The sequence below is a fragment of the Rhamphochromis sp. 'chilingali' genome, assembly GCF_963969265.1.
Source record: "Rhamphochromis sp. 'chilingali' genome assembly, chromosome: 8".
In the NCBI taxonomy this organism is placed as follows: domain Eukaryota; kingdom Metazoa; phylum Chordata; class Actinopteri; order Cichliformes; family Cichlidae; genus Rhamphochromis; species Rhamphochromis sp. 'chilingali'.
In genome coordinates, this window is record NC_137935.1 from 36,611,092 (window position 1) to 36,636,518 (window position 25,427).

Here is a 25,427-nt window from a genome sequence, read left to right on the forward strand (position 1 = left end):
TTAAATATGAACTGCCTTTTGCATGAATAAAGCAAATAAAATTATTTTCCCATGAAACTTGTATATGAAATGAAACCAAAATTAGATATGAGATAGGCAGAAAAGCTACAATACAAACAACCCACAATCATTACCTATCCAAACTGACAACATTTGGAGAGCACATTTTGAAAATCACTACAATGACATACATATGAACCCCGTTAATTAAGACAATGTAAAAACACTTTCAAAAAAGTAAGAAAGAAACCAGAATCCCCTTAAAAATTTCCCAATTACCTGGAAAGAAGTGAAAACAAAGGAAAAAAATTAGAAGCTAGAAAGGGATTAAGCCAATAATCTGGGTTTTATAAATTGGGTTAGGGGTTAGGTTAGGTTAGGTTAAATTGAGTTTATTAAAGACTTTTCTTAAAGACGTGTAAGCCAAAATCCCTCCTGAAACCTGGTGACCAACTACAAGAAATGTCTTTCTATTGTACTTGGCAACCAAAGTTGACCCAGTCATGTTTTGCTTAGAGATTAAATACTTATTTCAGTCAATGGCGTGCAAATAAATGTATAACTTTTATGTAAAAGCATCTTTTTTTTGTTGATATTTTGTCTGTCTCTATTAAAAATTTATTAACAGATTTCATTTATAAGCAAACTTACAAAATTCATCAGGCATCAAATAATTATTTCTCCCATTGTACTGGTCATACCCAACAACACTGTGCATTTTCTCAACATTTGTCATTACAAAAACTTGCTTAACAGAGACTTAAAACATTAACAGATGATATTTATTTTAAAACTTTCTCTAATTCCAAGCATGTATTTATCATTAACAGCAATGCTTACAAAAATAGCAGGAACTATATTGTGTTGTTTTAACAGAAACAAAAACACTATGAAAAATGAATTTTTAAAAAATATAAGTGTAAATAAATATAAATTACGATCATTCATATTTTTCTAACAACAACAAAAAAAATGACTCATACAACACTCCATAATTTAACTATTTGTGTATGAAGAAGGCATATGAAATATAATACTCACAAAATGCGTCTGTAGTTCTTCTCCTGGTACGCCTGATTAATGACGTATGTGATAAACACATTGAAGTGTTTTGCTGCATGGTAATAAACAATGTCACACACATCAGGAATCAAAATAGACTTCTCAATTCGGTGTTCAAGATCCATCAGGAACCTGAAAAAATTATGAGATTTCTATAACTCAAGCACATTGTGTGGCTAAACTTCACAGTTAAGACTTAATAAACTGATTTTGGTTAACATATACTGTCCCACCTTTCACTGGCTTTCATCACTTCCTCGATGTTGGAAAACAGAAAATGCATGTCGGACTGGCTTAGCGTGTTCACTAAAACAGGGTTACGTAGGAAATGTGTCTCTAAAATTTCCAGACTCTTGTAGTAGGATGCCTCTGAAGTGACCAGCTCAAACATGGCCTAGGGACAAAAGGAAATTTCAATACAGTATAAACAAATCACTACCAGGGCAGCTGTCTTTTAATTTGTTTCTCAGCAGCATTGTCAGTCTGTCTACCAGTTGGGCAAATAGTCTTTACTTAGTCCTTTCTAACCATTGCACTTTACAGTGTGTTTTTACTATCTAACCATTCACACACCAGTTCTAGTGGTTTGCTTGGGAGCAACTTTTGGGTTCAGTGTCTTGCCCAGGGCAATTTTAACTTGTAGAAGGATCAAATACCAAATGACCAACACCACAATTAATTGATTATCCACCTTATCACATAAGCTATGGTCTACACTGAAATATTTTAGTATCACTTGGTACATTCGTCTATTTGTATGCCATTTATATGTTTTGCATGCACACATATGCTAAGATCTCTTTATTAAGTGCCTGTTGTGATTGAGTCTGCTAAGGTCAAACGTACATATCGTTACACTTCCTGGAGCTTAGTGTATTTTTTCTAAAGGATTTCCCAAGTCTATGACTAATAAAGTACACTAAACATAGTGGGCCAGTCCTTTTAAATTTTAAATGCAGGTGTTTTCAGTCCCATTGCCACAGGTGAATAAAATCAAAACCTTGGATTAATATAGCGAGTTCATAACCAGCTTCATGTGACTGTTTATCCTGATTGTCATTGTAGGGTAAGTGAATTCAGATAACAGACACATAATCTAGTTACACTTAACCCACTTTGCAATAAAGGTCTCTCGCCATACAGTCTGCCTTTACAAACATTTGTGAAACAAGGAGTTGTTCTAAAGACGTCATTGAAATCAAACATGTTACTGTAATAAATAACGTTACTCAATCCAAATAACTTTTTGGCATCACAAAATTGCTCACCTCTTGCATTATAATTTCTTTGTGCGGTAACTGAGTAAGCAGACCGCTTGCCTGCACAGCTTCCAGGTTCTGCCACAAGGTCAGTGACTGAGCACTATTCCTCAGCTGCAGCTGTAACACTGGTGGAGACATTACACCAGAGTCTGTCCCCACAGTCCCTGCCTTGACCCCAGGAAAAAGGTTGTCACGCTGACGCCGCTGCTCAATCTCCTGCTGCTTGGAGGTGTCTCGGTATTCCTGGTACAGGAAGGCTAAAGAGTCAAAAAATGATTAGTGCGCGTTAAGTATGCATATACAGCTTATTTTTTCAGTGGCTTCAATTACCATTCTTTCATACGGTGTCTAGACAGAAGGCATACACTATTGTATATGGATAAAAGTTCTGGGTTAGTCAGTTAAACTGAAAATGTACTTGTTTCTTTAGTCTCATTGCCACAAGTGTATAAAATCAAGCACCTAACCATTTAGTCTGCCTTCACAAACATTTGTTATAGGGTTGTTTTAAAGAGTTCACTGAATTTGAGTGTGGTGCTATAATAGTATGCCACTGTTAGAACAAGTTAAAATTCCATCACTTCTAGATGTCATTGTAAAATGAAATTGGTTAGAAACCACAAAACCTATACTATAATTCAGTTTTAGCTCAACTGACCACTAAATCAGATAAAAGGTCTGCGAAATCAGATAGAAACAGTGAGGATAGATAGCAACAAATAAAACTGACTTTAGAGTTTTCCATTTAGGGTGGACAAAGGTAAGTGTGTTAATTCAGGATCAAATGAGTTAACACTTGGGAGTTTGGGGGCATTTATATAATTTACAAACAGTCATTTAGAAGAGAGACCTTGTGTTTAATAATCCACATTTCACTTTTAGGTACAGTTGAGGATAGGGATGGGTATCAAAACCTGGTTCTTGTTGAGAACCGGTTCCCACTGTCTCAATTCCTTGGAATTTTTTGCCATTTTTGCAAACGATTCCCTTATCGATTCCAGTCGCCCCGAATGACGTCACCACGTTGCGGAGCGTCATTTACCTGGCAGGAAACACGGCGGCTCAAACGCTCAAAAGTTTGATTATACTTTACGAGAACGGATGACAACAGGGCAACTTGCAATACTTGCAAAGTAGATATTTCATTTAAGGGGGGAAACACTACGAATATGCAAAAGCATTTGCTCACAAAACACGTGATAACCTTAAATGAATGTCATGTTTTTAATTCCGCTCCAGACTCGTGAATCTCAACCCAGCACCACTCAGGTACCCGAGTGGTGTCCAGAAAGTCCAGAATGCTGTTTATAGAAAACATGTGCTAAAGAGTTTTTTCCTCAGCAGATGTGTGAATGGGGAAAATCAATTTGAAATGTGCAGAGACTGGCGGTGTACCAGGGGCTTCTGTTTAGGGCTACACTTCACTGTCACCCAGCTGGCCTAATGTCCCATCTGCTTGGGATGGCTAACAGTGGCTAATTTACAGTAAGTTGTTCCCCTGTGGTAATTTGTAAATTTTTTTGAAAAGTCGATTTTAGCAGTTATCTCAAAATTAACTGTCATATAGTCTATCGATCAATTCACTGGTTGTGAGGTGCCAGTGCTAATCACCATTCCACCAAAGATACTTACAGATTAAATAAAAATAAAACCAAAATATACAGGAATTGTTTTTGGTATTAGTATGTGTCGGTGTTTCCAAATAATCAATAGAACCACGATCCAGAATTTAGGCAAATATTTATTGAGAATGGGGTGTCTAAATTACTTTGTGTGCATGCTCTTTGTATTGTTATATTATCAAACTCTCATGACATTTTTTAATTTCTGTGTAGGTTCTCAGTCATCTGGGCCTTGATAGTCTAAGAAGTTTGGAAGAAAGTGACTGGACTTCTTTAAGTTTTGAGAAGACACCTCTCATCCAGGAGGCTTATTCAGTTCTAAATCAAATGGTGGAGAGTCCCAGGTATTTAAACCCATACTGGGTGTTGTCCCTTATCACCAGAAGTTTCAAGTGAAACCATTGTGAGATACTGTCTCCACCTTTTTTGTGACCTATTGAGGACACCTGACCTAAGATGTGAGTGCGGTTTGAGGCGCCTGGGAAATGATCTCAAAACTGCATTGTAGGTGGCTGACAGTTGGTGTCATAACAAACCCTCGCTGTTTAATGATGGTTGTTCACAGTGGACATAGATGGCTCCTTTTAGTTTTCAGTCCAAAATTTGAACACTGGCATCCTCAAAAGAATGACCTTTATCCTTTAGTTGCAGATGTACAGCTAAGTCTTGTCCTATTGAGGTGGCTCTTCTATGTTACATCATGCATTTATAGAGTGGCTGTTTGGTTTCTGCATTAAAGAAATGTAGTGCAAATGTGCTGCACTGCACAGAATACGTTATGTTGCTTAGTTCGTATTTTTTAGTTTTGTCTTTGGATTGAACCAGTTTTTCTCTGAGAGTGTAGCTGGATCAGTTTGTCTGAGTATCCTGCTACATGAGTGACAACAGTGTTATGTTATGTCATGTTATATTATGTTATTCTGTTTTTCTCCCTGCTTGGGGTCTGACCTTTTTTCCTGTGCATCTTTTCTGATTCATCACAAGTTGTTGTTCCTGGTGGTGATGGGAGTGAAACACTAGATACCAGACTGTGTGGGGGGCTTCTGGTAAACTCGTTAAACAGTGTTAAGGCTTATATGCTCCTCAGTGCATTATCTTTTGAGTCTTCCCTGTATCTTTCCTGGTGAACTATGTTTCTATCTACTGAGTTGATATGATATGTGGTGATACCTGGGTCAAAATCAAAACCGAAGAAGTAGAAAAACTGGTTCATTCCATGGATAAGTTTTAGAACTGAAGAAAACGTTTAGAGGTGAGACGTCTTCACAAAACATAAAGAAGTCCATTTACTTACTTTTCAAGCTCCTTAGAAAAACTTAAATATATACTAACAAAATATTAATAGAAACTCTGGATAATTAAAATTTGTTATTAATAATTGGACTGGTTGGTTCTTATATAGCTCGTTTCTATTCTGCTTGAGCATGCAAAGCCCTTTACAAATTCACACATTCACACACAATCAATCCCAAACCCAAACAATTATTCAAGCACTATTTTTCCTACACCCAAGTGCTTTCTATCTAACATTCACACACATTTATACTTGAGGAGCATATCTTCAGAGACCACCTTGAGATTAAGTATCTTGCCCAAGTATACTTAGGCATGCAGACTGGAGACTGGAGCAGCCAGGGATATAAACTACCAACCTTCAAATTATAAGATGAACCTCTCCACATCCTGAGCTACAGACACCCCAACACAGCTAAACTGTGCTTCTCACAGGTGGGCTGAAAGTTTGCTGGTGCAGAAATTGGAACATGTTGTGTAATCTTCCTCAGTCATATACTGCAGATTACTTTTGTGGGTGTAGAACTGGACTTGAATTACATAAGAGCAGGGTGAAAGTACAGTCTCACACATAGCAAAAATAAATGCACAGACTTTAGAGAAACATATGGTCTATGTGTACTGTATTGTTCCACTTCTTAGTCAATTTTCAGGCTTCCTCTTCTTCATTTAAGATTTAGAATTCTTTATTATATTCTTAAATGCTGCCATCATAAGTAAATTTCTACTAATCCCTGTAAAAATCATCCAAAGTGAATTAGACTGTGTGGAGTAGTCTATCAATCCAGGAAACTCTATATGAGGCACAAAATTGCTTAACCAGTCAGCGATCTGAATCTACATACAGGAAGATTTTATCATGCATATTATTGAATTAGTAAAGTGCTAGAGAGCTTACATGAATGGTGTGACTTACCACTGCTTATATTAGCCATAATATAGAAACAAATACAAAAGGGTTTTCTAGCAATAGCTCTGATGGTGGGTGTAATATATGCACTACTCTCACCCTTTGTCAAACTCACCAATATTTTTGATGATTTTGAGACTGTGGCAGATTGTCTGTGAGCATTCTCCATTTCTCAGCACCCTACGAAGAAAAAAAAGGACATACCTTTGTGAAGAGAGCGCTTATCTCTCGCTTTCTCTGGGTGTGTGTGTGTGTGTCATCACTACTAAATTTCAAATCTTTTCATAAGATAATATAATTCATAATATACATTCTTACAATGTGTAATTTTATTTTGTGAAAAAACAATAAGCATTTTTATCTTATTTATTTGTCTAATTTCTCGTCATATTATTTGCTTTCATCAGAATTCAAATGATTTTTAATTTTTTTTATAAATTTATATCTCTATTTCTAAAATATTTATATCTCTATTTCTAAAGTAATTTGATCTGACCTGTGGTTCATGTGGATATCCTGGTCTCCTTCAGAATTAGGCTGTTGTGAGTTCATGGTCTTCCTTCTGGTATCCTTCACAGTGCAAGCTTTAGCTGTTTGCTCAGAAAGCTCTTCTATGGCTTCACTGTCACTGTTGTGAGTCCAGTCCGTGCTCATTTCTGCTGTAAAATCTCTTTGCTGGCTGTATGAAGCAGCTGATATTTCCACAGTCCTCTTTCCTCCCACTCCTCCTCTTCTCTTATCCGCAGCATTCTGGTTGTACAGAGCATGTGTGCTACTGAACTCACCATTGCTTGGCAACAAATCTCTGGAATGATGAGGCTGCCGCGAGAGCTGAGGACTACATCTGACAGAAGAAAAACAAGAAACACACCTTAGAAATACATGTACAGAAGCCATTCACATCATCTAAAGCTTAACTGACAACAGCAAATTCTTAAATTTGTGTGCATATTTACTGGATATTATAATTAGGTTTTTTCATTATCACAGGAAAATATATTGCCCTTGTGCATGAGAAATCTTTAAATTAGCTGCTAGTTTATATAACTAGTTTCATGTAGATGTAAGTGAAGAAACTTGGAGAAAGACTTGGATTAACTTGGTCAACGTATTGTTAATTAATTAGCGAGGTGAGAATGGTTCAGGCATTATTGAAGGGCAAGATGAGAGAGGCTAAGGACAATTACTGGAGAAAGCTGGAGTGGAAACTCCAGCAGAATAGCATGACAGAGGTGTGGAGTAGCATGACGACAATCACTGCATCCAGGTCATCCAACAGCAAAGAAGCTGGGGCAGTGAGGACAAAGCCAATGAGCTGAATGTGTTTTTTAACAGATTCAAAACTGAGGTAAATGCTCACCCCTCTGACCTGACCTGTAGTCAGCCTGCAATCCACTCTCCCTCTGTCTCCACATTCCACCATAGCCTCCTGTGAAAGTCCTGACACCCCTCCCCCACCTGTCACTTTCACTCATGACCAGGTTCAGAGAAAAATGAGAAGACTCCACTCGGGCAAGTCTGCTGGACCAGACAAGGTGAGTCCCTGTGCCCTCCAGCTTTGTGGAGTCTTTCATAAACTGTTCATGATGAGTCTAAGTCCGCAGAGGGTCCAGTGTTGTGGAAGACATCATCCCTTATTTCTGTACCAAAAACGCCATGTCCCAGTGCCCCCCCATGGTTAGAGACCTGTGGCACTGACTTCCCACATCATGAAAACCCTGGAAAGACTTATCCTTGACCAGCCCCGACCTATCCGGTCTGTAAGTCTGATGTCATTAGCCATGTCTGGGCCCAAACTCCGCTGCAGGTCCATAAGTCAAACGAACACTGCAGCATTACTGAGAGTTAAAAACTGTCTAAATTCTTTCATCTGTAATAAAATGATCAACGTTCTGCTCTATCAGGTGTAACAATTAAGTTTAACATCCAAGCATCCATGAAAACGGAATTTATGACATTTAACAGAGTTAGAAGTTAGCAGGGAGTTCGCTTGCTAGCTTCCCTCTAAATATAATATACAATGAGGGATTTCTAAAACAAATTAAAACATACAGCTCTACTATCACTTCCAACATAAATGAAGACAGGAAAGTAAACAGCAGCAACGTTTGTAGGGTTACTGAAGTTGGGCTAGTTGGTATATAATGATGTCCTACGTGATCGCTAGCGCGAAAAAGCTATGCTAGCATAACATAAACAGTAAAGCTGGAGGATGAACGCTAACGAACAGAGGACTTTTTTCCACTCGATAAAAGTTAATGTGAGGGTTCCCAATGATTAGGAGCAAATGCAATCGCATGGCAGGATGCTGTAAACGGACCAAACGTCAGTCAGGAGAACCACAGAGATAATCCATCCACAATACGAGGTTAGTCACTAATATACTGCTGCTCTCCCCTTTCCTCTTCACCCGCTACACCACATACTTCAGCCACTGCACAGAGACCTGCCATTTTCAGACGTTTTCTGATGACTCTGCAGTGACTGAATGCATCAGAGAGGGTGATGAGACAGAGTACCGGGCTGTGGTTGGCTCCTTTGTAGCGTGGTGTGAGCAGAATCATCTGTAGCTCAACGTAACAAAGACCAAAGAACTGATCGTGGACTTTAGGAGGACCAGGAACCTGTGACCCCTGTTTCAATCCAGGGGGTCGATATTGTAGAGGACCATAAATACCTCGGAGTACACATAGATAATAAACTGGACTGGGTTAAAAAAAAATACCACTGCACTGTACAGGAAGGGACAGAGTTCTGTCTATTTTCTAAGGCGGCTGAGACATCTTTGACGTTGGACAATGCTCAGGATTTTCTATTAGTCTGTTGTGGCCAGTGCTGTCCTCTATGCTGTTCCACACTGGGACATCAGGTTAAGGGTCGCAGATGCGAAGAGACTCAATAAACTGATCCGCAAGGCTGGTAATGTTGTGGGGATGGAGATGGACTCCCTTAAGGTGCTGTTGGAGAGGCAGATGATGTCCAAGATAAGTACAATGCTGGACCAACCACTCCATTACGTGCTGACCAGTCAAAGGAGTTCAGTGTGAGACTGAGATTACCCAAATGCACCACTGAATGACACAGGAAATCATTCCTGCCTATGCCTCCCTGTACAACTCCTCCATCTAATGCAAAGTACACACTGCAATAGTTAAACCCTTTGCACTTCATCTACAGTAAAAAATAACAAATAAAGTTTCACAGTTTACTTAAAACAACTGAATTGAAAAGGGGAAAAAGACATATTCTGACAATGTTGAAAGATGAGAAGTGCCCAATGACTGAAACTAGGACCACTGAATGAGATCAGTTCCTTGATCATTAATATGCAAATTATCATGACCATTGATCAACAACTACTGATCAAAGACCACTGATCAATGGCCATGACTACCATTCACAGAGGGTTGGGAAATGGCTGCAATCACAGCATTGTAAGATGGTGAAAGATGTACCCTTAAGCCACCTCCTTGATTCAGAGATGGTCTTTCCTTTTTCCCGTAAATGGCCTCCTTGACTCGACGCTCAAACCAGCGTTCCTCCCTGTCCAGGATTTGTACATCCTCATCATTGAAAGACTGCCCGCTGGCCTGTAGGTGCAAATAGACTGCAGAGTTGGTAGGTAGCTCTTCTGTGTTGTGCCATCCGAAGGTTGCTTGGTTTCCCCGATACATAAATCATGGCACTTAACAGCGTACGCTATATTACTCCGTTTGTGTTGGGGGACCCGATCCTTGGGGTGGACCAATTCTTGGTGCAGCGTGTTTTGGGGTTTAAACGCCACAGAGGGATAAATGCATCTCAACTGTTCTGATACTCCTGACACATATGGCATCACCAGGGGTTTTTTTTCCGCTTAGGCAGTGGTTGTCCTCCCCTGGATCGACTGGAGCTTTCTTTATGCGCCTTCCCAGCTTCAACAAAAGTCCAGCTGGGATAACCACATATTCTCAGGGCCTTCCTGATGTGACGTTCTTCTGCTTCCCTGGCCACTGTGTCTGTGGGGATGGTGTGCATGCTCCAGTGGATGATGAGAGTCGAACGTTAAATGCTAATCCGTATGCGTAGGTTTATGGTACACATCAACTTTTAAATGTCCCCCATTAGTAACCTGGCACTTTTCATATTCTCCCTGGTGAACTTTATGTGTTGGTCCACTGAGTTAATGTGATCAGTGAATTGTGGTTGGTCCTGAGATTTGATTTTCACCCAGGTGCCATTACATACCTGAACCAATGACTTGGTGGTGTTCCAGGGTAAGATAACAAAGCCCTCTTTTTCACTTCTTCCATGTACAAGTTGGCCACAGTGGGTGAGATTGGGGAATCCATGGCACACCCATGTTTCTGTCTGGTACTGACCCATGTATGTGAACTACATACAATTTTAACCCACTTTGGCAAGGACTGCCTAAAGCTTGTACATCAGTATGAGCAAACAGCACATAAGATGGCTAATTGCAGGAACCACCTGAGAATTCAGCCTCAGATGAAGACAAAACAGGATTACTTCTAAAAGTCTGCAAATGAGCTCTTCAGTTAAGGACTTCCAGGCAACAAAAATCCTCCAGAAGGCACAGCACCAGCTGCTTAATGAACAGGTGAGACAAACAAATTTTACCAGAGAAGTGCTAAAGAAGAGCAGATCCGAGACTTTCTATGCTTCTAGATGAGAATACTCTTAAAAAGGTGTTTGAATTCATGGAGAAGGCTTGTTTAGCACAGCATGAGAAGTCTAAGACTAGGCAACAAAGAAAGTTTGACTTATTTGTTGTGTGTCAGAAACCACAGCAAAATACACAGAGTGTCTTCAACAGCCAGTAAAGTGAAAGTGGACACTTGTTTTCTTATCATAAAAATCTTTGTTTGTTAGTGTCCTTATTTTCTTCTGAGTTATCAATTTTCTCCTTAACTAGCTAGCATAAATTAATTTAAGTCTATTAGCCAACCAACCAAGCACATGACATCACTTATTGACAGAAGATGGCACTAAACATGTTTTTAAAACTTTAACTTTAAGCACTTATTTCTTAAATCCAGCTTCACAGACAGTGTTACATCTCTGTCAGTTTTTTAAGAGCAAGGCTCCATGATGTAAATGACATGTCATGTCATTTCTTTAAGTTTTGTGAAGAAACTTCAAAAGGACCAGTCGCTTTCTTTTCAAGCTCCTTAGATTATTTTACTTTTTATTCACGTTCGTCTTATACATGTTTATATTGCAGGTCCATTTTTAGTCACAAATGTAGGTGAAACGCTCACGTTTACATGGTGACAACTAAGTGTTACAGAGCTGTGCGTTAAACAAAGAATCAGAGTATCTGTGTAGGTTCTCAGTCATCCAGGTTATGGTAATCTAAGGAGAGTGGTGGTTTAAGTTTCTAGTTTTAAAACGAAATGGTGGAGTACAGATGGGACTGGGACACTTTAGTTTTGGAACTAAAGAAGCTTGTTGGATGAGAGGTGAAACATCTTCAAGAAATTTAAAGAAGTCCTTTACTTTCCAAGCGCCTTACAAAGAATCAAAGCAAAATAACAAACCAAAAAAAATGCATCAAGAATTATTAAAATTGAGAATTAAGTTTAAGCTGATGATGCTAAGATTCATTCACTGAGTTTCCCCTTCATACCAAAGTTATACCACCTACTATTAATACAGTATAAACAGTATGCTGTCAATGTAGGGGAGGGAAATTAGTGAAGACTGCTCATAAATGTGCTCACATCTTGCTGAATGGTCAGCTGATCACAGCCAATACACTGAAAATCCGATGGAGCCCACAAAAGAAATTATTGTGAGTTGTGATTTTTTTTCCCCACCCTGAGCTGCTACAACCGATTTTAGGATTCTCCCACCTGCTGAATCCCAGTTTAACCCCGGAATGTACTCATGTTTCTGTTTAGGTGTGGAGGCAAAGTCACCATCTACAATGTGTTAGACAGAAAATAGAGCTGTTTTTTAAAGATTCTCCTTCTTTTCCTCTGCTATATATCTAATTCAAGCTGAGTGCATTTATTAGAAATAAAATTTACACGGAAACAAAGTTTGTATTCCCATGTACATATAGTTTATTATATTAATATATTGCAATGTTCAGTTAGCTTTGCATAAAAATAGCTGGTTAAAATGTCCTCTGAAGAGCTATTTTTTATTTTCTTTGAGTACATTTCAGAAACTTTTTTTTTCAGTTTTACTTAAGTAAAGAAATTGAATCAGAACTTCAATTTTTACCAAAGTATTTTTTAACAGTACCTTTACTTTTGCCACATCTACTTGTCTGGTATTTTGGCTGGTCCAGCCTCAAACAATGTTTTGTAAACGTGACTAATCCCATGGTTTAGCTAGAGCTTGCCAATGGCTGAGGAGATGATTCCTTGGAAGCCAGAGTCAATGGTACACGTCAGCAACCCTCAGGTGGGTTGGACAGAGGTAGCCGATGAAAAAGGATGCCCTCTTGCCCCTGCATGACCCCTCTGATGATTTAGCGCGGCGCTGTGGGGCAGCGAGGGTGACCCTTTAGACGCAAGTTACAATACAGGCCTTTTTACTGTCATATGTATGGTTGTCAAATGTCAAATGTGACTAAAAAGTCAAATGTGACTTTTTAGGTCAAGCCAGCATATCTGGCAGGTAATCTACTAATCAGAAGGTTGGTGATTTGACCCCTGGATGCTCCAGCATGGCAAATATCACTAGGCAAGATACTAATCCCAAGTTGCTCTCTATATGAATGGATGAATGAGGCAAATTGTATAAAGCACAATGAGTGCTCAGATAGAGCTCAGAGCTCATTAGAAAAGGGGTATATAAGATCCAGTCAGTTTAACATCTTTGCATTTTCAAATCTTTTCTTAAAATGCACCACTTTAGACATACTTAATCAGATTATCTTACACCTTTCACCACATGAATCCTTTGTTCTTATTAGTAATTTCAAATATTATAAATTTGCTTGACTTGATGGGTATTTTTGTCTCTTATTTTTTAACTCTTCTGTCAACAGAAAACCTACACTGGGGAAGACCACTAAAAAACAAGCACTCAGGAACTTGAAGACAAAAAAAGGGCAAGTGCTCTGACAAAGGACAGAGGGAAACAGAGAATATATACAGGAGACTAATTAGGGAGATGGGGAAATACCAGGGAACAGAGCTGAAGCTAATCAGGGTAAAGAAATTGGGAAAAGTAAAACTGAACATAAAGCACATGAGGCAAGGAACTATCAAAATAAAACAGGAACTAATACCAAGACTAAGACACCTGAGCTTGACACACACAAAAGGGTAAACAGACACAAGACAAGACCGGCTGAACATGGGAGATAATAAAGGCAAAACACAGAGATGAAACTAAGAGACCAGAAGGGAACTAACAAACATAAAGTAATTTATGACTATATCAGTTACATAAAATAATACAATTGGAAACAAACAGAGATAGGAAAACTCATAAGTGCAAAGATAATTAATAGAATCTAGAAACAAATCCCACTTCTTCAATCAAAACAATAATGAATTAACACGATTCAAAAGTCAAAACAGAAAACTCTTGATTAACGACCTAGAACCACGAGAAGAACAAAGACTTAACTTTCACAGAGACTTGTGTGCTTATCACAGATATGATAAGACACTAAGAGTGCCAGGTGTTAATTATAAAGCAGTGTACAATGTTCAAGCAAGCATTGTTATGTGATTGTTTGTTTTCTGGGTGTGTTTGGTTACAGGGTTGGGCAGTGAAGGCATGCAGACTCACCGTCTAGCCCCTGGCAACAAAGGTGACTTGTGGGGTAAGGGAGAATGAGAGGAGGAAGATCCTGCACTACTGGATGGACTGTGGTCCAAAGTAAGCCTGGTGGAATCTGGAAAGTTAGAAAGGTAGAGAGTGTATTTATAGATATAGTAGGGAGGAATTTGAAAATTACACAGTAGTTAAAATGGCTACATTTTAATCACTTATTTCTAGTGGGTTACAAAAAATCTATCTGTTTTTCTGTCTTTCTCTTTCACTCACACCTGTTTCCTATGTGAAGTAGTTTGGGGGTTTTTTTTTTTTTATGAATTTTTGTAATTAAACTGGCTGAAGTGTTAGATTGTCATTGCTTTTCTAGGTTTTCAAACACTCAGAGCACCTTAAAAAGTTAATTACTCTGTACAGACACAGGTCACTGCCAGCAGCCATGAGATAAACATTTCAATTTTGAGGTAAAGTATTTTGTCAGAGTAAAAGGTGTCTACTGGTAATAGGAAATGAAAAGAATACTAAGCCCTCTTTGTTGACCTGTAACTCTGCTATTCAGTTATCACTAAAGTACTTTATCACTTGAATGTAAACATCCCTCCGCTATGAGTAACTGTCTTATTATGTTAAAGTGATTTAGGTGCCAAAGTGATCCTAGGACCTATGTCTTCAGAGGCAATTTGTGCCTGATAGGCTCTCCAAAGGCAAATTGGTGAGGGGCTAGACTAAGTGTAATTCAACAACAAGGATTCAGGAAATCTCACTGGGACCAGTAGTTGGATGAAGACTGAATGAATCAATCTCCATTTTTTCTTCTGGCTTTATAACATTTCAGCCCTGTGTTAGATTCCAGTCCCCCCGCAACCCTGATAAGGATAAGTGGAAGAGAATGGATGGATTAAAGGCCATTCCACTTGAACATCAGAGATTTGCTATAAAAATTGCAAGAGGAAAGAAACATAGCTTAAGGTAAGAGTGCTTTTAGACATGTTTTGAAGGTTTATATTAAAATTCCATTATCTAGGTCTGTAATTGTTTTTAGGTTAAATAACTGGTACCCAGGTCACCCCTGCGGGCGGTTTATCCTTCAAGCTCGGGTCCTCTACCAGAGGCCTGGGAGCTTGAGGGTCCTGCGCAGTATCTTAGCTGTTCCCAGGACTGCGCTCTTCTGGACAGAGATCTCCGATGTTGTTCCCGGGATCTGCTGGAGCCACTCGCCTAGCTTGGGAGTCACTGCACCTAGTGCTCCGATTACCACGGGGACCACCGTTACCTTCACCCTCCACATCCTCTCGAGCTCTTCTCTGAGCCCTTGGTATTTCTCCAGCTTCTCGTGTTCCTTCTTCCTGATATTGCTGTCATTCGGAACCGCTACATCGATCACTACGGCCGTCTTCTTCTGTTTGTCTACCACCACTATGTCCGGTTGGTTAGCCACCACCATTTTGTCCGTCTGTATCTGGAAGTCCCACAGGATCTTAGCTCGGTCATTCTCCACCACCCTTGGGGGCATCTCCCATTTTGACCTCGGGACTTCCAGGTTATACTCGGCACAGATGTTCCTGTACACTATGCCGGCCACTTGGTTATGGCGTTCCATGTATGCCTTGCCTGCTAGCATCTTGGACCCTGCTGTTATGTGCTGGATTGTCTCAGGGGCATCTTTACACAGCCTGCACCTGGGGTCTTGCCTGGTGTGATAGACCCCAGCCTCTATGGATCTTGTGCTCAGAGCTTGTTCTTGTGCTGCCATGATTAGTGCCTCTGTGCTGTCTTTCAGTCCAGCTTTGTCCAGCCACTGGTAGGATTTCTGGGTATCAGCCACCTCCTCTATCTGCCGGTGGTACATACCGTGCAGGGCCCTGTCCTTCCATGATGGTTCCTCGTCTCCCTCCTCTTTCTTGGGTTTCTGCTGCCTGAGGTATTCACTGAGCACTCGGTCAGTTGGGGCCATCTTCCCAATGTATTCTTGGATGTTCGTTGTCTCATCCTGGACTGTGGTGCTGACACTCACCAGTCCCCGGCCCCCTTCCTTCCGCTTAGTGTACAGCCTCAGGGTGCTGGACTTGGGGTGAAACCCTCCATGCATGGTAAGGAGCTTTCTTGTCTTGATGTCAGTGGCTTCTATCTCCTCCTTTGGCCAACTTATTATACCAGCAGGGTACCTGATCACGGGCAGGACGTAGGTGTTGATAGCCCGGATCTTGTTCTTACCATTCAGCTGACTCCTCAGGACTTGTCTGACCCTCTGCAGGTACTTGGTGGTTGCAGGTTTCCTAGCGGCCTCTTTATGGTTCCCATTCGCCTGCGGGATCCCCAGGTACTTGTAACTGTCCTCCATGTCTGCAATGTTGCCTTCTGGTAGCTCGATCCCCTGACTACCTTCCCTCTCTTTGTTACCATCCGACTACACTTCTCCAGCCCGAATGACATCCCGATGTCATTGCTGTATATCCTGGTAGTGTGGATCAGTGAATCGATGTCTCGTTCACTCTTGGCATACAGCTTGATGTCATCCATGTACAGGAGTCTCGGCTGACTGTTCTGTCTACCAGTAGCTGGTGTTTTGTGCCTCTGGTATTCTTGCCAATCCCTTTCTGTGCCCCGCTCATGTATTGACCCATGTGCCTGTTCATCTTAGCCGATATGATGCCTGACAGGAGCTTCCATGTAGTATTGAGGCAGGTTATTGGTCGGTAGTTGGATGGGACTGGTCCCTTCTTGGGGTCCTTGGGGATCAGGACCGTCCGACCTTCGGTTACCCATTCCAGGTGTCTCTCGTCAACTAGCAGCTGGTTCATTTGTGCTGCCAGACGCTCGTGGAGTGCAGTCAGCTTCTTCAGCCAGTAGGCGTGAACCATGTCAGGGCCTGGTGCTGTCCAACTCTTCATACTAGAGACCCTTGCATGGATGTCTCCCACCGTGATTGTTACTGGACCCTGTTCAGGGAGGTTGCTATGGTCTGCCCTCAGATCCACTAGCCACTGAGCATTGCCGTTATGGGTTGCGTCCTTCTCCCATATGCTCTTCCAGTATTGCTCCGTCTCTCTCTCTCTCTCTCTCTCTCTCTCTCTCTCTATATATATATATATATATATAGAGAGAGAGAGAGAGAGAGATATAGATATATAGATATATAGAGATATATAGATATATAGAGATATATAGATATAGATATATAGATATAGATATTAGGATTTTAAAAAGATCCCTGCGTAGGTTTTCATTCATTCTGGTCATTGTAGTCACAAGCCACTAGTAACCATCTTGGCTGTCACATGAGCTGAGATGTGGGGAAAAAATAATTTTGACTGTAAGGGACCAAGGTGTAAAACCTCTGTATGACATTACTCCAACACACAATCATGTGAATTACTGATGGTGACTTGGAGCAAGGTGTAGTAGAAGTAGGAGTATAGCTGACTAATAGCTGGTGTCATAATCCACCCCTTGTGTTCAATAATGGTTGGTCACAGTGGACTTACTTGGCTTCTTTTTTTTTGACAGTGTGACCTTTCTTCTAAAACACAGCTGAGTCTTTTCCTGTTGTGGTCAATACTTAGCCCCAAAATACAGTGAACCTGAACTTTCTAAGAAAGTAGTGACGGTGGTACGTCTTCTGAACAAGGAAGGATGTCTTGTGACTCCAGAAAAGGTCCTCTTAAAGATGTACACTGAGATCCTTACAGCTGGAGTCCTCTTCAACAGCTACTCCCTCGATGTATAGGAGTGTGACGGGGGGGATTCTACACTTCCTGAAATCCACAATCATCTCCTTGGTTTTCTAGAGCACCAGCCTGCTGGTTGTTTTGTAATTCCTGCCTGTAGTCAGACGCATCACTGTTGGTTCTCCATCTCACCACTCCTGTGTCATCTACAAACGTCACAATGTGAGAGCTTTGATATTCTACCGAGCAGTGTATGAGAGGTCTCATACACAACCTAGGGGGATCTAGTGATTAAGAAGTCCAGGAACCAACTGAAGAGGGAGAAGCTCAGGTCAGGTTTTGCAAGTTTTTGCTGCTGAGTTTGTTGAATTATTGTACTGAGGGCATAAGTGGTCCAAGAATAGGAGACATATATACAAGTCCTTATTCTCAAGGTTTGCAGGCTGTATGAAACACTGATGAGATCCCATTATCTGACAGCTGACTGGCACAATCTCTGTGTCCATTCTAGTATACTGTCAGGGCCTGCAACTTCATGTGGGCCACTTCTGCTGAGGTCAAGCTGAGTCGTAGTTCACCTGGTGTTGAAGTGAGTGTAGTCCTAGAGGGGCTCATTGAAGCAGACATGAAAGTCATTGGGGAAATCAGGCAGAGACAAATCCCAGTCTTATTTACACAGCATTTAAACAGCATGCTTGTTTGTTTGTTTGTTCAAAATTGGGGTTATATATTGGGGTTATATATATATATATATAGCAAGACATTAAGTATATATACTTAACAATATATCGTTATCCAGGTAGGTTCATTTTAACATTTAAACTCAAGGTTGTTCTTGCTTTGATGAGGTCATAGGTTGAACGCCAGTCCATTTACCCGTGGGAAATACATTATTCACCGCTGTACGCGGTTCAAACAGAACCAGTTTCTCAGGTTGTATTCATGTAGATTTCTACTGAAGGATAGAAACTGCCTTTGTTCTACTTTCAATAACAACTGCACCATTAACTACAGCAGTCCCTAACACGATGCCTTTGATAACAACGTGTGAGAAATGAATTCATAACCTAGCTTAAGCACAGTTATATATAAATGATTAATTTAAAGTTAACTATACATCTAGCATCTAAGTAAAAAAAAAAGATTTTAGCTGGGCTAAAAGCCCAGCTAAAATTAACTTCAAATTAACTGCAAATTCATTGTTGAATTGTGGTCACAGCCAAATTCTGTACTAGTCTTCTTGTCTTACTTTCAGATTGCTCAGATGAGATCAGTCTCTTCTTCCTCATTGACCGGTAAAAGCGGGAGTTTCTGCGAATAGGTTCTCTACTAAATCCAGTGCTGGAGTCATCATCATCATGTTCCTCTTGGCTTGGTTGAACCACAACTGGTTGCTTTTCTGTGACGTCTTTTGGTTTCTGTCCCCACTTACCCCTGAACAGGGTAGCTACAGACATAGTGAAATCTATTGCTCAATTTTCGTGAAAAACTAAGACTGGAAAATGTTGTTTGGTGTTGAGGAAATGAGTGGAAAGAAATTTGCCATAGTTAGCCAGAATCCAGGAATAAATCCATCACTTGGAATCAGAAATTCACGTGAAAAATGAAAAGAAAAAAAAAGAATACAGTTGAAAACAATTTTAAGATCAGAAAAGGGAATCCTCAGCCCTCTCTTGCTCCTATCCGTACAGCAATAATGTTGTTAACTACATGGGTAACCTGTGGAAAGAGTGCTTGACGCTTATTTATGACTACAGTGTAATTATTACATTTATGACTCTCTCCTGTTCTTTGTCCCTCCTCTGTTTGTGTCCCTCCCTCTTTCTGCCTCCTTGCACCACCCTGTTATGTGCCAACATTCCTGAACTCAACCTAGTCTTACCAGCTTATAATGCCTTTCTGCTCTAAAACTTTCTCTGTTGCAGAACCAGAAAAGCCACTTGGAAATGCTTATAAATGTCTGTGCCTTCTACATTTCTCAGATCCCTTCATGAAATCAAGGCATGTTTTTGTTCTTGGCCTTTGTTCTTCAAGAGTTTCTGACCCTGTTGATCCGTTGTCCCACATAATAGTTTTATCTCTAGTCAGCTGACAAGGAGAGTTTAAAGTTCATCTTTTCCTTTTTTCAACAGAGCAATAAAGTTGCTTTCTCTGCCTTTGAACAGTACCAACCAAAAAAGGAAGTGCAAAGAATTTGTTTACTGGAATAACCTTTACTGTAAAATAAAGATCCTGCACAGTTTCTACAAACAGAAGATGGTTTACTGTGGAATTCACTAACCTACATGATTCCTGCTTTATTTACTCTTAAAGGAAAACAGAACGATTATGTTAATAATTATCATATAACTAAATAAAGAATGTGGAATTGACCGAATAGAATGGATGGATGAATGAATAATTATCACCTATCCATCCATTCTCTTATCAGGTTTGCAGGTTGCTGGAGCCTATCCTATAGGGCGAGGGGCGAGCTTCTCCCTGGATAGGTCACCAATCTGACGTAGGGCTAACACATAGAAACATAACCATTCACAACTATGGCAATTTAGAATTACAATCACATGTCTTTGGACTGTGGGAGTAAGCTGGAGTACCTGGAGAGAACACACACAAGCATAGGGAGAACATGCAAACTCCACACAGATGGTGGCATTGAACTCAGGCAACATTGCTAACCAATGCACCATCTCACTTCCTTGGATTAGCTTGAAGTAGCTAAGCTGGCCGATAACCAACATTTGCTCCCACATTTATCTTAACATCAAGGAATATTTTGCTCTTGTACTATTTACTTTGAATTTTTTTTTCTATATTTTTCCACCAGGTGGTAGTACTTTTTAACGTTTAAAGCATGCAGCAAGATTTCCCACTTTTTATTGTTTTCTGCAAGGGTGTCTTGCTACTGAAATGATAAGTGTGTTGTTACTGATGTTGGACAATGGTGGGTGCATGTATGTGTGGATTTTAGTTCTCTCTACCTTATAGAGAAGTCTATAAGTTGGGGAGCAGCATTCCCACCATTCAAGTTAACCAAATCTCCATTGCTCACATAGAGGAGCCGTTGGTAAAGCAATACAATCGTGACTTCAATGAGAAAGCAAGAGAATTAACCTCAAATGTCTATAGAAGATCTTGAATTTATGAAAATCATGAATAATTCAGTTGTGCTTATCACTGAACATTACTGTTAGTGTGGCCTGAAAACCTTTAATTTGTTCATCCTACTGATGAACTGATGGTGTGGTCATGACTTTTTGACTGTCCTGAGTGTTTCTGCCACCTCCTTTAAACAACTGAATGCAACCATTGTTACACTTGTCCTTTTGTGCAATTAAAATATGTTATGTCCATATCCAAGCTGTAGACTGCACTAGTATTTTGCTCCTCCGACAACTGAAATCAACTAAATGTAATGTAAGAGTATGAACCGATAGGCTGAATCAATAGGCAAGCAGACTTGCGATTACAAGAAATTTAGACTACTAGAAAACATTTCCTGTAGAGAACAGGTTCTCGATTCCCATCCCTATACATGGATGATTAATGCCTTTGACCTGTCTAGTTTGCCTGCACTAGAGATGGCACCAGAAGGTACAAACTTTAATGCTGACTACTAGAGAAAAAGCAGGGCCATAAATCAGGTGTTATGGAATGGGCACTTTTCTCTACAGCCCTGAGCGGAGGATAGGAGCTAGTTGCCATGGTGATGTGAGAAGTGTCATCTCCTTATAGGGAGATATCCAAAAGGTGTAGGAGATGAAACTCGAGTTGGACATGGGGTCTAAGGGCTTCCCTTCAACTTTTTGATCAATCATGTTAACATTCTGTTTTTACCACATGCAATAAAAGTGTTTACTGCCTGGGTGCGCCAGCTTTTGTCTCTGAGCCAGAGAGATGGAGGTCCATCACATCATGTAAAACAATTTAAAATTCTAACCATAATTTATATATGATATAATATTTTCAATTTAAATATAGAAAGTTTAAAGTCCCCTGCCTTAAGGAGAAAAGCGACAACATATGTGTTGAGATTTTCCTCTCAGAAGCACGAGGACCTTATAAACTTTGTATAGCATTTAAAGCCGTGTAAGCTAAATCATTATAAAAGCAACGACTACACATAATCGGCATAAAAGATATCGTATAAAGATGTTTGCAGGGAAAATTGAGGTCCGGTTAAAGCAACAAGTAATCACAGGATTTGAAACTGTGGGAAAAATTGAGGCCGGTAAAATAGTGGTCACTGCTTTTTGAGTTGTTTAATTTAAAAAAAATGTTATGAAAGCAACATGGTGACAATTGTATTGATATATCCACATGGTTTTTAAGTCATTTGGGTAACATACTTCCAATTTTTTTAAAAGAAAGTGGTGTAAATGTTTGTTATTGTTCTATGTCGTGTCTTTGTTTTGTTTAAAATGTGCACGACTTCGTGTAAGCACGGGTCTATTCAACAGAGTGTGACATTGTGTGTTCAAAAGAGGGTATTACACATAAAAAAAATGCAACAGTGCTAACTAGTAGTAGGACTGAGCTAAAGCACCACCATCCAGTAGAAGGAGGGTGATACTGCAGGCCACTCCCCAGCCCCTGGTAGACATGGGTAGAATGGAAAAATAAGATTAATTAATTAAAAAATTAAGAAATATGATTTAAGGATTGAGAAAATAAGAAATTAATTAACAGATTAACAATGACCACAGTAATAACTAAGCATAAACTAAAACAGACAAATTAAAAAAAAAAAAAGTAATGAGAGAAAGAAACTGATGATGATGATGATGACGAAGTTGAAATAAATAACATAAAAATTAAACTTATAATTTGAGCAAATTTGTCTTCTCTCATTTAAAAAAAAACCCCAAGATATATAAACATGAATCCGTAAAGTGAATAAAACCCCTAAATCTAGTCTAAAATATTTATTTAAATCTAATTTGTCTGCAAATGAGCTCTTGAGTTAGGGGAACTCCAAGCAACAAAAATCCTCCAGAACACACAGCCAGCTGCTCAATGAATGGGTCAGACAAACAAATTTTACCATTGTGTGCTAAAATCAAAAGAGGGGCAGATCAAGACAGAGACTTACAACTCTTTCAGATGAGAATACTCTGAAAAGAGTTCTGAATTCACTGACAAGGTTCGTGTACCACAACATGAAAAGTCTAATACCAGGCAACAAAAGACGTTTGACCTACTTGTTGTGCGTTGGAAACACCAACAAAATACAGAGTGTGTCCTCAGTGGCCAGAGACAGGATGTCACACTAGGGACATGGACAAGTGGGGGGGAAATTTGTCTGACTAACTCACTCAAGCAGAGAAAAACATCCTTGCAAAGGGATGAACTTTACTGTGATGCTGAGACAAATCCTGGTGGTTTTCTAAAGGGAGACTATCTTGAGAATTTTGTCACTGCTCAGTGACAAAATCAGTGACATCTCTCTTACTTGTGTTCCAGTCACCGAAGCAGTGGAGGTCGTTTAAGAGTTTACAGGATGACCCCAACCTCAGCAACAGGACCACTGTCAGCACCAACCAAGTGTTTCACATACAAGGGTCAGACTCAGCACTATAAGCAGCAACATGTGTGCACCAAGGGTTCCCCAAAACCGTTCCACGGGTTTCCTCCTCTTTTTGGCTCTCGGAGGAGGCGGACGCACTTTTTCTCCTCTCCTCTCCCTTATCTTCCCTGCTTAGCCCTTATGTCCTTGTCTAGTCTCGTGATTTTTGTATTACTTTTTCCCTGGAACACTCTCTCACAGTCTGTTTCTAAAACCTAAAAGAGAATTATGGATTCAACTGGTCTCTGAATGCTATTGACACCCTTTTCTCAACGAGAAGTCTGGGCTCAGGAGAGCCTGAGTGCCCTGGAGGGACTTTCCCTGCCGGATACACGATGGACGGGTGGCAGAAATAGAGGATCGTGTGCCTGGCGGGACTGTCGATCGAGGACGCTGAAGATATCTACCTATTCAGAACCATGATAACAGGGTTCTTGCTGATCGGAGCTGGCTTGGCCCTGGCTTATCGGAGAATTAAGAAAGCGGAACCGGCTGTTCAAACCCCCCCAAGGCTGCCCGCTGGGATTGAAATGATGGGACGAGGCGTGACTTCTCAGAATGCGCTCACTGAATGCAGCATGGTTAAGAGCTTGGAGGAGCTAACAGCTGCAGTGAATACTCAGAATAACACCTCTGAGCGGAAGTTGGATTACATCTTGGAGCAGTTCACTGCGGTCGTGAGGTCCCAGAATCTGCTCTTTGAGCACAAGAATGACAAGACCACCGAGCGGAAATTTGATAACATCATGGAGAAGCTCGCAGCTCTCCAACGGGAGATTGAGAGTCCAGTGACGGAGTGTTAAAGAACAGCTTTGAAATTCTCATGAGTTGTTGCAAAAGAAAAGAAAAATCACCATCATAATGCGGTTACCCCTTCGGCGCCAGCCGTGGGCTCAAGGCTGGAGCTGAACAAAAACTCCCTGATAACGACTGTGTTTAGTCTGTTCCTTCCCGTTCCCTGCAAGGCCACCTGGGTTGGCTGGAAGACTGTTTACTTAGCCTGGCAGGGCGAAGGACACTGTCTCAGCTGAACTATGGACACGCACACACATACATATACTGATACTGATAAGCACTCACTGATGCATCACCCTCCCTACCCCGGATCCAACGCCTCCTCCAACGCTTACCTACCATCCGATGTGGACACTGGATCAGCTGGAGGCGCAATCAAAGATTGCAGCGGTCCCAGATCAGTTGTACACACTGGAACACTTTCCCATGTTGCTTGTCTGTGTTTACTGTGCTATGGTGTGTTGATATCTGTGCATTCCTGTATTATCATTTTTGTGTTACACATTTTGATGTTTTTTTCCTTGCTACCTGGCCTGACCTGTCTCCCCAATGTGATGTTTGTGTATTGTATGTACGGTCGGCAAGGTCTGTCATCTCGGTTGTGGGCAAAAAAACTGCAACTAACAAATAAAGGCTATCTCTCTCATCTCATCTTATCTCTTAAACCTGGAGGCGTCTTAAAAATGCATCCACCTTTGTGCTTAACGACAATAAATGTCCATTCCTCAAAAAGTGCTATAAAAACTTTATATATTCATATTTTTTTTCACTTTAAATTGGTCAGTCTTTTAAAACTACTTCTCCCTGAAATATTCATATAAAGTTTTAATAATATTTTCGTTGTTTTAACCCTTTAAATCCCAGTTTCATTACATGAGCGCCCTGTTTTTTTAGCCCCAAAAAACAAAAAAACTAAATATTTTCCAAAAAAAACATTTGAAGTAATATTTGATTGTTATTATAATTAGGCCTTTAGATGGACTAAAGATTGGCACCAAGAGTCATTTCGATCGCCTTTTATTTTTTTTCCAGGAGCGCATTTCATAAAATGCACACTATCGACCACGCCCAAAAAGTGCAATAAAAATATTAAATATTAATTTTTTTTTTAACTTTAAATTGGTCAGTCTTTTAAAACTACTTCTCCCTGAAATATTCATATAAAGTTTTAATTATATTTTCGTTGTTTTAACCCTTTAAATCACAAAAAAACTAAAAAAAAAAACTAAAAAACTAAATATTTTCCCAAAAAAACATTTGAAGTAATATTTGATTGTTATTATAATTAGGCCTTTAGATGGACTAAAGATTGGCACAAACAGTCATTTCGATCGCCTTTTTTTTTTTTTTTCAGGACCAGAAAATGGTCTCCAGGCGGCAAATGCTCCTCCTCTAGGCCGAAATAAGTGCATGTTGCCGGGGTAAGTCGCGACGATCACCGGGGCACGATCACCGGGGACTGCTTTTTCCAGCCCACACGTCCGATACCACGTGACAACAAATACGTCA

The 25,427-nt window shown here is 40.1% G+C and overlaps 1 protein-coding gene and 1 long non-coding RNA gene across 4 annotated transcripts in view; one reads left to right on the top strand and one right to left on the bottom strand.

Annotated features, from left to right (window-relative positions):
- ngef (neuronal guanine nucleotide exchange factor) overlaps positions 1-20,530 on the bottom strand; it is a 35,119-nt gene extending 14,589 nt beyond the window's left edge. The window contains exons 1-7 of one of the 2 annotated variants that reach the window (XM_080889264.1): positions 18,807-20,530; positions 13,905-14,010; positions 6,646-6,993; positions 6,265-6,329; positions 2,331-2,581; positions 1,296-1,456; positions 1,042-1,194 (exon numbers count right to left, since the gene is read on the bottom strand). In XM_080889264.1, coding sequence (XP_080745390.1) covers positions 1,042-1,194; positions 1,296-1,456; positions 2,331-2,581; positions 6,265-6,329; positions 6,646-6,993; positions 13,905-14,010; positions 18,807-19,014 — 1,292 coding nt within the window. In that variant the 5' untranslated portion in view covers positions 19,015-20,530. Of the gene's footprint in view, positions 1-1,041; positions 1,195-1,295; positions 1,457-2,330; positions 2,582-6,264; positions 6,330-6,645; positions 6,994-13,904; positions 14,011-14,653; positions 14,839-18,806 lie in introns of those variants that run through there. The other variant, XM_080889265.1, reaches the window with a different exon arrangement.
- On the top strand, positions 7,516-24,576 carry LOC308401159. 2 transcript variants are annotated; one of them, XR_013972475.1, is made up of 4 exons: positions 7,516-10,749; positions 13,876-14,026; positions 14,725-14,858; positions 23,021-24,576. It is a non-coding gene; the product is annotated as an uncharacterized lncRNA (long non-coding RNA). The 2 variants fall into 2 exon arrangements; XR_013972476.1 differs by lacking the exon at positions 14,725-14,858.
- The last annotated feature ends 851 nt before the right edge of the window (positions 24,577-25,427 follow it).